Source organism: Ctenopharyngodon idella, chromosome 20, assembly GCF_019924925.1.
Source record: "Ctenopharyngodon idella isolate HZGC_01 chromosome 20, HZGC01, whole genome shotgun sequence".
In the NCBI taxonomy this organism is placed as follows: domain Eukaryota; kingdom Metazoa; phylum Chordata; class Actinopteri; order Cypriniformes; family Xenocyprididae; genus Ctenopharyngodon; species Ctenopharyngodon idella.
In genome coordinates this window covers 32,654,292-32,669,369 of record NC_067239.1, presented here as the reverse complement: position 1 = coordinate 32,669,369, position 15,078 = coordinate 32,654,292, and the positions used below count along the sequence as shown (strand labels likewise).

The 15,078-nt window shown below is 38.4% G+C and overlaps 1 protein-coding gene and 1 long non-coding RNA gene across 3 annotated transcripts; one reads left to right on the top strand and one right to left on the bottom strand.

The window, feature by feature from the left end:
- Window positions 1-577: 577 nt before the first annotated feature.
- On the bottom strand, window positions 578-5,584 carry LOC127501979 (uncharacterized). Its single transcript, XR_007926745.1, has 3 exons — window positions 3,891-5,584; window positions 3,238-3,336; window positions 578-1,310 (listed from the first exon to the last, which is right to left on the bottom strand). It is a non-coding gene; the product is annotated as an uncharacterized LOC127501979 (long non-coding RNA).
- Window positions 5,585-5,782: 198 nt separating this feature from the next.
- On the top strand, window positions 5,783-14,499 carry entpd5b (ectonucleoside triphosphate diphosphohydrolase 5b). Of its 2 annotated transcripts, none has more exons than XM_051874307.1 (14): window positions 5,783-6,171; window positions 6,450-6,695; window positions 8,425-8,504; window positions 8,584-8,727; window positions 8,807-8,882; window positions 9,881-9,916; window positions 10,029-10,117; window positions 10,237-10,316; window positions 10,577-10,638; window positions 10,721-10,822; window positions 12,576-12,719; window positions 13,646-13,702; window positions 13,811-13,926; window positions 14,000-14,499. In XM_051874307.1, exons 2-14 carry the CDS (start codon window positions 6,452-6,454, stop codon window positions 14,081-14,083), a joined length of 1,314 nt encoding a protein of 437 aa, XP_051730267.1. In that variant the 5' UTR covers window positions 5,783-6,171; window positions 6,450-6,451; the 3' UTR covers window positions 14,084-14,499. The 2 variants fall into 2 exon arrangements, with proteins under 2 accessions (XP_051730267.1, XP_051730266.1); XM_051874306.1 differs by having other exon boundaries at window positions 5,784-6,171; window positions 6,447-6,695.
- The last annotated feature ends 579 nt before the right edge of the window (window positions 14,500-15,078 follow it).

The window sequence follows — 15,078 nt, the reverse complement described above, 5'->3', positions numbered from 1 at the left end:
TTGCACATTGTTAGTTCGTGTTACCTAAAGTGTTTCCGATATTTTATTGTAAAATACTGTATTATATTGTTATATAATATTAATTTGATGGTGTTGACGTTACGTTGTTATCGTCCAATGAGGAAAGCGCGGCTCTAGAATATTAATCTAGCTTCGCTGACGTTGAGTTCTTCCCCTCCAATAGCGAAGTGCGGTCTCATGAATATTAAGTAGCAAGCCTTCCCCATAGTAGGGTTAAGATTCTTTCTCCAGCGGTTTGTCAGAGAAAACGCCTTTCTGGAGACGGGAGCGAGCTGCGCCGAATTCGGATCGGATCTAAACAGTCCGATGTTTTCAGATGGTGTCAGTCCACAATGATGGAGCACGAGACACATCATCAGATTCAGCACTGATCTGAGATCAATAAAACATGCATGTGCTCGTGCGTGCCTCAGGAGGATCTGTGCACATCTTGCGTATTCTCATGCAACAAAACCGATCATTTGAAGTGTTTACTGCTGTCCTGTCAGTACACTGATCCTCCTGTGAAACTCCATCACAAAATCAACAGCAGAGTAAAGGTGAACATCTCCCTCAAGATACATGCTGTAGTTTGTTTGGATTAAAACAATGGATTGCAGAATTTTAGCATTCAAATATATGCAATTTTATAAATGTAAGGGAGATGCAGAGTTAGTTGTCAGTATCTATAAGGTTTTGAGTCATAAATGCATGTTTTGTTGCCTTTAAACAGTTAAAAGCTCTTAAATTATAATCAATTTAAAGTAAACCACACTGACATATGAAAGTCATTATAAACTCTTCTGAAGACAGTATTGTTCACATCACGTTTTAAATGTTCTAAATTTATACAGTTTTATTGATTGCAATTTCTAATTCTGTACATCATTTACATTCTTTTCTGTTTCATGAGTTGTTTTATGTTTTGAACGCTTATAATAATCAGTTTAATAGCAGATGCCGCTAGTGAAATAAGACAATAATGCATTATTTTCAGCATGTGAACATCTGTTTAATGCAGGACTCGTTGTGTTTACGGACTCCAGTTGTGATTCTTCAAAATCATATTGTAGAAAACACACTGAATGTTCAAGAGCTGCTCTTTGATTGATTTGATTTGATTGATTGAAGCGGGTTTATTTGCTCTTGTTAATGAGGAACTGCTCATATGTGAGGGAATCTGTGTGCTGGCCGGTCCTGCTCTTCATCTTCAGGAAACCTGTCAGGTCATCATGAGGGGGATCCGCAACGCTCCGACTCCAGCGCGGCTCCGAGACGCCGAGCAGTTCTCCGACCTGAGCTGAGATAGTCTGAGAAACAGCAGAGACATCCGTGTTTCAGTCACGCAGCACATATGTGTTTCTCTCTGTCAGATGTGTGTTTTACACTAGATGTTTGCAGTTACTGACGATAATGTGAGTTTATCTGTGTGCGTTGCTATGTGTTTCCTAATGTGTTCTGAGTGGTTGCTAGGGCATTTCTCTGTGTTTCCTAATATGTTCTGGGTGGTTGCTAAGGCATGGCTATAAGTTTTGGTTGCTAGGGCATTGCTATGTTTTTCCTAATGTGTTCTGGGTGGTTGCTAGGGCATTGCTATGTGTTTTCTAATGTGTTCTGGGTGGTTGCTAAGGCATTGCTATAAGTTTTGTTTGCTAGGGCGTTGCTATGTGTTTCCTAATGTGTTCTGGGTGGTTGCTAGGGCGTTGCTATGTGTTTCCTAATGTGTTCTGGGTGGTTGCTAGGGCGTTGCCATGAGTTTTGATTGCTAGGGTGTTGCTATGTGTTTCCTAATGTGTTGTGGGTGGTTGCTAGGGTGTTGCTACGTCTTTCCTAATGTGTTCTGGGTGGTTGCTAAGGTGTTGCCATGAGTTTTGATTGCTAGGGTGTTGCTATGTGTTTCCTAATGTGTTGTGGGTGGTTACTAGGGTGTTGCTATGTGTTTCCTAATGTGTTGTGGGTGGTTGCTAGGGCATTGCTATGTGTTTCCTAATGTGTTCTTGGTGGTTGCTAGGGCATTGCCATGAGTTTTTGATTGCTAGGGGGTTGCTATGTGTTTCCTAATGGTTGCTACGTCTTTCCTAATGTGTTCTGGGTGGTTGCTAAGGTGTTGCCATGAGTTTTGATTGCTAGGGTGTTGCTATGTGTTTCCTAATGTGTTGTGGGTGGTTACTAGGGTGTTGCTATGTGTTTCCTAATGTGTTGTGGGTGGTTGCTAGGGCATTGCTATGTGTTTCCTAATGTGTTCTTGGTGGTTGCTAGGGCATTGCCATGAGTTTTGATTGCTAGGGGGTTGCTATGTGTTTCCTAATGGGTTTGTGGGTGGTTGCTAGGGTGTTGCTATGTGTTTCCTAATGTGTTGTGGGTGGTTGCTAGGGTGTTGCTATGTGTTTCCTAATGTGTTGTGGGTGGTTGCTAGGGCATTGCTATGTGTTTCGTTTCCTAATGTGTTCTTGGTGGTTGCTAGGGCATTGCCATGAGTTTTGATTGCTAGGGGGTTGCTATGTGTTTCCTAATGGGTTTGTGGGTGGTTGCTAGGGTGTTGCTATGTGTTTCCTAATGTGTTGTGGGTGGTTGCTAGGGCATTGCTATGTGTTTCCTAATGTGTTCTTGGTGGTTGCTAGGGCATTGCCATGAGTTTTGATTGCTAGGGTGTTGCTATGTGTTTCCTAATGTGTTGTGGGTGGTTGCTAGGGTGTTGCTATGTGTTTCCTAATGTGTTGTGGGTGGTTGCTAGGGCATTGCTATGTGTTTCCTAATGTGTTCTTGGTGGTTGCTAGGGCATTGCCATGAGTTTTGATTGCTAGGGGGTTGCTATGTGTTTCCTAATGGGTTTGTGGGTGGTTGCTAGGGTGTTGCTATGTGTTTCCTAATGTGTTGTGGGTGGTTGCTAGGGCATTGCTATGTGTTTCCTAATGTGTTCTTGGTGGTTGCTAGGGCATTGCCATGAGTTTTGATTGCTAGGGTGTTGCTATGTGTTTCCTAATGTGTTGTGGGTGGTTGCTAGGGTGTTGCTATGTGTTTCCTAATGTGTTCTGGGTGGTTGCTAGATATATTGATAAATTGAATTGCCCAATCATCCAAATTGATATGTTATTTTTTACTGTGTCATGCAGTTTAAATCTCAGAACATATTTACAGTATTGAAATGTGACATTCTTGGATGACTATGTGAAAACATCATCACTTCAGTCATTATTTGATTTTTTTTTTTTAAACAGTGTGTGACGTTGGCTTCACCTTCATATGCTGGTAGTCGGTGATTCCCAGCCGTGGCAGGGTGATGCAGCTGACATGGATCAGTTTTCTGCCTGTGATGAAGTTCTCAGTGAAACACGCCTGAGGGAAGAAACACTCACTGAGGTCACGACTGTCATTCGTCCTGAACAAACATGTGCTTTCTCAGTGCCATGTAATGGACAGAACCGCAGAACACGCCTTTCGAGAATATATTTCAGCATTTTAGCTGATGCCAATACATATATATATATATATATATTTTTTTTTTTATCAAATATAAAGATCAGTAAAGCTGCGTGAGACACTGAATCACATCAAGACGTCTTCTCCTGTTGGCATGATGCAGCAGATATTGCTGATGAAGGAAAGCGTGGCGTTTTCCCTCAGATGATGCTAACAAAGCACAACTGAATAATGATGACAAAGCTTTATGGTGAGTAAATGCTGTACAGCAGAGCTTCTCGACTGACGGATCACGACCCAAACACGGATCTCGGGTCTGTTCTGATGGGTCACACGCAGCAGGTACACTAAACTACTCGAACGTGTTTGTTACCTTTGCATTATAAATGATCTCTCCTTCTCTAATCACTATATTTAAATAATATCTTGAAATATAATCACTGTATGCTGGATTTTTAGTAATAGTTCACCTTATACTGGGGGAATCCGATAGACTCGATCCAGTGCGCCACGTCCTGACAACTCCAGTGCAGGAACTCCATGTTGTGTTGTGTTGCTATGGAAACCAGTCAACCAACCCAACAGAACTCTTCACTGAGCAGATAGATGATAGATAGAGAGAGAGAGAGAGTTCTCCTCTCAACACTAATATGACACACACTGTCGTTAAACACATTAACTAACATTAACTGCTGTTGCTATGCCAACCGTGCGACGCTTATAGAACAACCACATAAAGTGCAGACGTTCCTTTTCATCTGGAAACAACACAATTCTGTGACTTTACTGACATGCTTTAATGTTGCACAGACTGACACTGATTTCTCTGACATGAAAGAGAATAAAATTGCAGATGTTCGTTAGTTTTGTCTTCTCATGTCCGATCATGACAGTGAAATGTTTCAGGATTATTCATATTCTGTTGGAGGTTGAATAGAAATGTTGTACAAATAAAAACATGTTTCACTGACATTCTGAAAAGAAATCCATGAATTACAATCTTACTTCTTTCTGAGACATTTGACCTTTGACCTCTGGCTGTTTATCTCATGAAGTCTTTGAAAAGACGAGGCTTTTATGAAGTCATGTGGTGTTGGACAGAGACGGAATGATATTTCTCACAATCACTGCAGCTTCTGGATATACAGTGAGCAGAAAGATGACCGGATGCGTTTGATCCTCCTGTAAGAACCAGCTGGACTGTAAATCTTCTTTCATACAAGCGTCATTTCATAAGATTTCACTTCTTTAAACATGTTAGTTAAACAAAAGTCCCTCTGCGGGAGTAAATTCAGATGTTTTCTCCCATTGAAACACTACAGGCGAATATGAGAGATATTTACTTATATGCATAATATGTAATATGACGATATATATGTATATGTGTGTGTGTGTGTGTGTGTTGTGTGTTTTCAAGTAATTTTTTAGTCTTTTTGAATGCACTCGAAAATTATGTTGGCATTACAGGAATTGGAACAGCATGGACCGTTACCAATTTGTACCGAAAAGCAACGGTCCTAGTACTGAGCCTTGAGGTACTCCATACTGATCTTGCTTTTCACCCTGTACATGCTATTGTGTGTGTGTGTGTGTGTGTGTTCTTATATACATGGTTTATGAGGACACAAATGTGTATAATAACATGGGTATTACAACGTAAACATGGTTCATGAGGTCACTTCCTGTGTCGTAAACCAAATGGCTTAAAAAACATACTAAACTGTATTTTTTTGAAATTCAAAAAATGCACAGTTTCTTGTGATGGGTAGGGGGAGAGAATGTGTGAGTGTGTGTGTGTGTGTGTGTGTGTGTGTGTGTGTGTGAGTGTGTGTGTGTGTGTTCATTTGTTTTCTCTTGTTGAGGAGACACTACAGATGTTGCATAATACATTTATATCACAAGGTATACCAAAACCAAAACATGTTAATATACACTCATTTTGCCAACATGAATTGCAAATATTATATAAACAAATCATTTAATATCTTTCACAACATAAACTTAAGATTTCTGTGCTTTTTGTCATTTATTTCTTATGATGGTTAATCTTAGCAGCAGTTAAAGCTGAAACAGGCTGCAAATTACAGGGGGAAAACAAAAAAAAACATTTTGGCTGAAGCCTGTATCATTTCTATTCTTGCTGACTAGACTTTAAAGTGTAAAATATTTATATATATATATATATATATATATTATATTTATTAAATAAAATAAAATAAAAAATGTATTACACTAATTCGAACCTTTGCTGGTTCCCAGGCGGATCAACAACACATGTTTGTCTCCTATTTCTGTGCGTGATACTCTGGCCACGCCCACACGCTGTCTGCGTCACCATCTGCTGCTGTCAATCAAACTCAAATTCAGCCGGAGCTGCTGCTGCTGTCAAAAACACGAGCCGTTTACAATCAATAAATCATAAACCGGTACATATACGCGGCATAGACGCTTCAGGATTCATAATCTGACCGATATTTAAACCTTCTACTCGTGTTTTAAAGGTTTAACTAAACTAGTTAGAGTTAGGGTGTAACTTTAGCGAGTTAGCGAGCAGTTAATAAACAACATCAAACCGCCTGAAGTCTTTGACATGAAGTGTTTGTCGTGTAGAATGTGAGTTCAGCAGATCAGCAGCGGGTTCATGCTGATGCTGCAGCAGCCGAACACTAAACATGCGCTGCAAAACACGCAAGAAAACCCATAATTTCGACTGAAATTTCCAGTCCTGCTGACTGTGAGCTTTGGTCTGAGGTGAGTGAACATCACATTAATGAGTTGAGTGTGATTTTGTGTTGATTTGTCTCATCAGCAGCTGATGTTATTGTTTATTCACATGTTTAATCTTGCACTGATAGATTTATTGCTGGATTTAACCGTGTGCTGACAGATCATCTGTGAGTCCCTCGAGGGAATGTCATGTTTGGAGATGTTAATAACTGTAATAATTGTCAGGATCTGCTGATGGGAGTGTCTGTGGTATATAAACCCCATCAGAGTCTTGACAGTCTCGTCTTTTCTTCCTCCAGTAGAGATGATGATGATGATGATGATGATGATGATGGTGAAGGTCCTGGCCTGGGTTTTGCATCTGCTGCCCGTCTGGATGATGTCTTCTTCTTCTTCTGCTGCTGCTGATTTCTCTGTGAGTTTCGGAAACGCTCTTCCTTCGCTCAGTCGCCCTGCAAACTCCAGCCAGATCTTCTACGGCATCATGTTCGACGCGGGCAGCACCGGCACTCGCATCCACGTCTACACCTTCATCCAGAGAGACCCAGGTCAGATGCTCCTACATCAATTAAGGCAGTTGTGTAGTCAGATGTTTGTTTGTGCAGCGCTTTACACAATACAGATTGATTCAAAGCAGCTTAAAAACAGGAAAATAACAGAATCAATGATGCAAACTTCATCAAATATGAAACAAATTCAGTTTCTGCACTCGAAATAAACCTGATTTAACGACACTGTCAAGAACACGTCTGGCTCATATTTCACTCCAAAATCAAAATATTATAACATCATATTATCAGGTAAAGCATTGCACTTATTAAGCACTTTTTTTCTCTTCACCTTATTACTATAATGCAAAATAATCTATGATAATGTATGATTATTTGTAATTTTATAATGTAAATTGTAAAGTACTTGATTGTATTTATTGTACTGCATATTTATGCTGATTTAAAATGCATGACACTTACTAGAATCCAATGAAAAAATTTACATTTTTTTTTTTTAAATAAAATCAATCCTTTAAGGTGCATTAAGATTTTTGCATTGTGATAATTAAGCACATTTTCTCTCTACATCTCATTACTCTGATTCTAATGACTTAAATGTGAGAATTATTTGCGGTTTAAATTTCAAAATATTTATACACTGGTTTTATTTATTGCAATGCAAATTTATGCTGATTTAAGAATAAAAAATGTATTACATTTATTAGAATCCAATGAAAAATATCATATTATGTTTTATAAATAAAATTAATCCTTTTTAATAGCATTAATATTTTTGCATTGTGATAATTAAAAACATTTTCCATTGACATCTCATTACTGTAATGCACAATAATTCAATGAATTTAATGTTATAATTATTTAAATTGTAAAATTTATACATCATGTTTGCATTTATTGTATTGCAAATGTATGCAGATTTAAATGTATAAAAAACTGACACTAATTAGAATCCAATGAAAAATATATATATTTTTTTTCATTAAAAAAAGCACATTTTCTATTTACATCTCATTACTGTAATGTGAAATAGTCTGATTTTAATGACTTTAATGTTAGAATTTTTTGCTATTTAGATTTCAAAATATTTATACACTGCAATTTTATTTATTGTAATGCAAATTTATGCTGATTTAAATAAAAAAAATTACACTACTTAGAATCCAGTAAAAAATATCACATAATTTTTCCATAAATAAAATTAATTCTTTTTAATAGCATTAAGTTTTTCTATTTTCATCTCATGCACAATAATGTTTAATTTATAATTATTTGTAATTGAAGCTGTAAAATATTTATACACCATGGTTGTATTCATTGTACAGCAAATTTATGCTGATTTAAGTAAAGAAAATACACTAATTAGAATTCAATAAAAAATATCATATTATTTCAAGTTTTTTAAGATTTTTGCATTGTGAAAATTAAGCACATTTTCTCTCATCTCATCTCATTACTGTAATGCAAAATAATTTGATGAATTTAATATTATAATTATTTGTAATTTAATTTAAATTTGCATTTATTGTATTGCAAATTTATACAGATTTAAACGTTAGAATGCAATGAAATATATATTTATTTTCATTAAAAAAGTGTTTTAATTAAGCACATTTTCAGTTTACATCTCATTACTGTAGTGCAAAATACTTTAATGTGAGAATATTTGTTATTTAATTGTAAAATATTTATACATCATGGTTGTATTCATTGTACAGCAAATTTACGCTGATTTAATAAAACCCAAAGCAAACTTGTTTCCGTTCAGACGGATTGCCCGTGTTGGATAATGAGATGTTCCAGTCGATGAAGCCTGGTCTGTCTGCGTATGCCGACGTTCCTGAGATCGTGAGTCATTATTGATAACGATAATGTGGCGTTTGCAGATAATCGTGTGTTTGACGAGCGCTGATGTTTCTGTCCTCAGGCCGGTCATACGGTGCGGCAGCTACTGCGGGTGGCGAAGAAGACGGTTCCTCCGGTGGAGTGGAAGAGAACGCCTGTGGTGTTCAGAGCGACGGCCGGACTGAGGCTGCTGCCGCTCGCTAAAGCTCACGCGCTCCTGGAGGAGGTACAGAGAACGCTAGAGAAGATGCTTCTCCTCCAGCATGAGCGTCGTTCGTTGTTCACCGTGGTGTTTTTGTCTCCAGGTACAAGACGTCTTCGATGAATCTCCGTTTTACGTGCCTGCTGATAGTGTCAGTATCATGAACGGGACGAGTGAAGGTTTGTCCTCCAACAACTAACTTTAGAAATAAGCCTGATTTATTTGTCAAGAACACGTCCAGCTAAACCAAAATATTATAAGGAATATTATGATATTAAGTGTATGATGGTGTCTTACATCATTTGTTTTGATGGATTGTCCGTGTTGGGTAATGAAATGTTCCTGCGTATGCATTTAGACACAACACTAGAGTAAAAACACGTCGGCTGAACGTCACAAAAGCAGCAGTTCAGCATGTTGAGAGTAAGAGCAGACGAGTGTCGATTAAGAGCTCAGACGCTGCGGTTCGTGCTGAAATCATCAGTGTGGTTTGATGAGGCAGCAGGAGCGTGATTAGTTCAGCAGACGTCACTACAGCGAGTCTCTGAATTATTATTATGAAACAGACTTTGTGGTTTGTTTGGAAGAGACGCACACGAAGCTGACAGACACATCAGATCAACTCTAGATTAATGCTTTGAGTCTACAGTCTGTCTTATTCATTATGATTATTAATAGATTTATCAAACACTGGCTTTATCATGTTGATGTTGCTCTGATTGTGCAGGTTCTGGCTGGGGAAAAAATATCGATTTCTCAATTTTAATCTTTTCTCATTTTGATGAACCTCAGCTTTCCTCAAGTTTCATCACTAAATTTTGTGTCTTTAATGCATGACGGATCATGAAGCGATCATCTCTTCCTCTTTACTACTAGTTACAGCAGCAAATAAACATCAGAAGATTCAGAACAACTTACTGAAATGAATCATGTGATCCATCAATCAGAGTTTCAACCGCCGAAAGACGTCAATAAAACAGCTGGAGAACAATAATGTCACGTAACGCCACATTTAAGACATTCAGTGACCGTAAACTCGATATTCAGATCAAAACGAATTGGAGAAGAAACATAATTATAAAATTACTATTATAACTTCCTTGTAATTTAAGTGAAGAAACAATACAAGAAATCCAATAGAGAATGAAGAATAAAGAAGAGTTTCTGTTCTTCACAGGGATTCTGGCCTGGATCACAGTCAACTTCCTGACAGGTGAGGCCTGTGTAATCTTAAATGTTTTATATGGCTGTTCATTAATTATGAAGTGACGAGATCTTCATATGTGTAAAATTATTTATGCATATTTTTTTAATCCTGCTTTCAGGTCGTCTGGACCGCAGCTCACAGAAGACGGTGGGAATCCTCGACCTGGGCGGCGGATCCACGCAAATCACCTTCCTCCCGAAGTCAAAGGTCAGCGACTGCTCAGTTTGACCTGAGCGACATCTACAGACCGGCAGCAGGTCACTGTTTTGAATGCAGCTGCTGTTTGTGATGTTTGTGTTTGCATATCTCCTCCTCATTGGTCACAGAAAACCGTTGAAAACGCTCCTGCTGATTACATCGCCAGATTCCACATGTTCAACTCCACATACGAGCTCTACACGCACAGGTGCACGCCGAAATCACATCACATATGAGTGGGAATCAGTGTTGAGTCTAATGCATTACTATGTGTTTAATTACTGTAATTGAATTACTTTTCCCTTGAAAAGATAAAGTAAGGGATTACTCTTAATTTTCTGTAATTTAATTAGTTACTTCTAACTTAAAACTTAAACTACACTTCATATAAAATCTGAAAACAAGAGCTAATTCAGAACATGAATCAATCCTAATAATATCTTTCCTGACACGAGTTGTTCTTCACAGTTACCTCGGGAACGGAATCAAAGCTGCGCGGCTGTCGGCGCTCGGAGCGCTGGGATCAGACGGTACGAACACAGATGACGTTCAGTAAGAGATCGATCAGATCAGATCAGTCTTCATGTCCGTATGTTGATGTTTGCTCCGCAGGTCTGGAAAGGAAAGTTTTCCGAAGCTCCTGTCTGCCCAAAAAACACACCGGTGACTTCAGCTTCGGAGGCGTAACTTACCATGTCAGCGGAGTCACCGACGGTAAAACACACGCATCTCATAAACACTCCACACCAACACCAGAGGACAGAAATTACAGTTTATTAAAGAAAATTAAGCCTGTTTTTAGGACCGTAAAGATTGTTTGCACTGTGAAATTATCATGGCAATTAAACATTTACTCCAAGTTACTCCTGGAGCTGCTCAAATTCTGTGTGAAGACGTCCTGCTGTCAAAATGATCTCACAGCTTCTCAGTAGTAAATATGACTTGAAAGGGTGTTAATGTCCAATTTCAACTAGGAAACTCTGACTAGGAATTTCCAACTAGGAATTTCTCAACGCTGACTAGGAGTTTTTGTCTAGGAAACTCCGAGTAGGAAACTCGTATTTATGATAATTCCGATAGCATGTGAAGGCAGCATCACTGTGTATAAAACATACAATATGCTTCAAATGATTATTCATATATGTAAATACGCATTTTAATGACAAGGTGATGAAGCTGTTGTGGAAAAACGAATAAAGAATCCCAGTCACAGCAGCAATCGTTCTCCCCTCCGCCATGTTTAGTTTATGACACACCCAACTTGGAAACTCTCGGAAAGTCAAAATTATCTCAGAGTTTCCCAGTAGTAAATACGACTTGAGAGGGAGTTCATGTGTAATTTCCAACTAGGAAACTCCAATTAAGAATTTACGACTTGGAATACGAAACTTGTATTTACTATAATTCCGATATGACATGAGGGCAGCGGTAATCACGACTTCAGAAGTGGGAAGTAGGAAATTTCCTAATGCATGTAAGGCATCATACAAGCTCGTTCCATTCAAGTCCTTTGTTGTGAAAATTCGGTCAAATTATTCATATATGTAAATATGCACTTTAATAACAAGACAAGGCGATATAGCTGTTGTGGAAAAACTAATCGTTCTCCTCTCCGACATATTTAAAGTTTATGGCTCCGACTCAGACCTGGAAACTCAGACTAGGAATTTCAGACTAGAAATCTCCAACTTGGAATTCCAGTCTAGAAATATTCTGACTTGGAAAATCCAAGTTGGAATTTCCGATAAGGAAGCTAGGAAATTCCGACTGGGAATTTTCCGACTTGGAATGTTCAACTAGAAATTCACAACTAGGAATTTTCCAACTTGGAATTTCCAGCTAGGAAACTCCAACTTGTAAATGCCGACTAGGAATTTCTAACTAGGAAACTAATATTTACAATAATTCCGATAGCATGGGAAGGCAGCATCACTGTGCATAAAACATACAGTATGCTTCAAATGATTATTCATATATGTAAATATGCACTACTTTAACGACAAGACAAGGTGATGAAGCTGTTGTGGAAAAACGAATAAAGAATCCCAGTCACAGCAGCAATCGTTCTCCTCTCCGCCATGTTTAAAGTTTATGGCCTTATTCAGAAACTCTGGAGTCAAAATTATCTCAGAGTTTCCCAGTAGTAAATACGACTTGAGAAGGGGTTCATGTCCAATGTCCAACTAGGAATTTACGACTTGGAAACTCCAACTACGAAATGCGTATTTACTATAATTCAGATATCACGTGACGGCAGCAGTCACGACTTCAGAAGTGCTTTGTTGTGAATTTTTGAGTTAAGGCTGCTCTGTGCCGGCTCAAAATCTGTGTAAATGCATTCATGCCACCTCTGAGCAGCATTAACCAGTCTGTGTTCAGAAGCGCTTCTGTTCCAGTTTTTGCATTCAGTGATCTGTTGATGCTTTGTTTGATGCGGTGAGGAACATCTGTGCGTTCTGGTCTTCAGGTGTGACGGGGTTCAGGACGTGTTACCAGGAGATGCTGAAGGTCGTGAAGGGCATCATTAAACAGCCTCACGAGCTGAAGGACAGCGCCACCTTCTACGCCTTCTCTTATTACTTCGATCACGCCGTGGAAGCCGGACTCATCGGTAAGACAAGACCTTGACCAAATGATGAGAAGCAGAACAATGTTAGCAATCAAAAAGCTTCTTATTTCCACCCACAGTACAGAAGATCTTTTACCTAATTTGGTGTTCCAGGTCAAAAATGACTCGCCTTTAAAGATGTCTTTAATCTCTGGTTCTGCTATCTCCAAATATTGGATTCAATCCAAGTGTAACAAAGAAAATGATCGTGTTTGAGCAAAGTCAGTAAGTTTTAGAAAGTGAAAACATTAACTAGCATTTTCAGGAAAAAGAAAATCCTCTCTGAACACAAATGAACCACTTCTTTAACTCTTTCCCCGCCATTGACGGAATTTTCTGCCGCTATTACACCGTCTGAAAGAGTACAGAATCTCTGGATCAAAACACTGGCAAAGAAGAAGCAGAAACAAGCGAGAGAAGCATCATCAAACATTAAACAACACATAAATCAAAACTGCCTAACGTTACTGAATGAAATGTTTCCTCTTCATGAGTTCAACGTCTGTGAAGCTTTGAGGTGTTTGATGGACTCGATCTACTCCATCTGTGTTTCGATCATCCTTCCGATTCCCATCCGAATGAAGACTGACAAAAACATGATTTTCTCAGCTTTTTGCTCAAAATGTTGCTCTTTTTATGAAACTTACAAACATTCGAGTGTTGATGCGTGACGAATGCATGAATCTAGAATAAAACAGGGTTTTTGTTTGAAAGCAGAGGCTCTGTTCTTTCTTTTGATATGTGCTTTCTTTTTCTTTTGCATGTTCTGACAAAATATTCTGGAGGCCATGAAACTTTTGTGAAAATGATCAAAAATGGTGCCGCTGACTTTTTTCCAAAGATCAAAACGCTGGCGGGGAAAGAGTTAATGTATGTCTCACTTCAACTGTTTCTGCTTTCTGTTTGTTTCTGGTGATAATGAATCTCAGATGAAACCAGAGGAGGAGCCGTGAAGATCCGAGACTTCAGGAAAAGAGCAAAACAGGGTAAGCTTCATTTTCATGTTCTCATCTTATATTTGTGTATGTAGACAGATATGTGCAATATAATGAATATTATACAACTCCGAACTGAAAGTGAACTCATTGTTGCAGTGTGTAACCGACCGTCTGAGCGCAGTCAGGTCAATCATTTCCTCTGCATGGATCTCACGTACATCATTTGTCTGCTGAAAGACGGCTTTGGTTTTAAAGAAAGCACCGTTCTGCAGGTACGTCTGGGTTTCTGGGCCGTCTGATCTACTCTGAGTTAACTGGTGAACACTCATCCTTGTGTTTCCACAGCTAACCAAGAAGGTGAGGAACGTGGAAACCAGCTGGGCTTTGGGTGCCGCAATCAACCACTTCCAGAAGTTCAGGATTCATTAAACCACAAACCAGTTTAACCACAATGACTTCTGCTCCTCATCTCATTAATCGATTACCAGGGTTCCAATCTCACGGAAACATTTCACCTCGAGTCGAAAGAAAGAAAAGAGTAATAGTCCTAAAATAGGACCATTTTTAATTAAGCAACAGATTGAATGTGATTGAGAAAAGAACCTGTGTGATCATGTGGTGCTGTTTCACTTCCTCAGGAGTTCATGTTAATCTTAACGAAGGTTAATGTGTAATTGAGATCAGAAAACATTTTCTTTTTGCAGTACAGATGCTGCAGCGGAGGAGTTTCTGTAAATTTATTGTTTACATTACACAGATAATGTAGTCATGTTTGCATCAGTCTGTCTTTAATGTCTGAGCATTTCTTTTTGTTTCAATTAAAAAACTGAACATGTTCTTATGAATGTTTGTCTCTATGATGTCTGTCATGATGTATATTTTTATCTTCAACACTTTAAGTAAAAACATATTCTAAATAGAAACCTGAATAACATAAAAAGTAATATCGTAAATACAAGTTTGCTAGTCGGAAATTCCTAGCTGGAGTTTCCTAGGTGGAAATTGGACATGAATGCCTCAAGTCGAATATACTACTAGGAAACTCAGAGATAATTTTGACTCCCAAGTTTCCAAGTTGGGCCATAAACTTTAAATATGGCAGAGGGGCGGACGATTGTTGCTGTGACTGGGATTCTTTATTAGTTTTTCCTAAAACATAAAGAATCTCAGTATTGTTGTTAAAGTAGTGCATATTTACATACATGAATAATCATAAAGCATATTGTATGATTTATGCAGTGATGCTGCTTTCATATGCTATCATAATTATCGTTAATATGAGTTTCCTATTCAGAAATTCCTAGTTGGAATTTTCTAGTCTGAGTTTCCTAGTTGGAATTTCCTAGTCGGAGTTTCCTAGTCAGAAATTCCTAGTTGGAATTTCATAGACTTGAGTTTCCTAGTTGGAAATTCTTAGTCTGAGT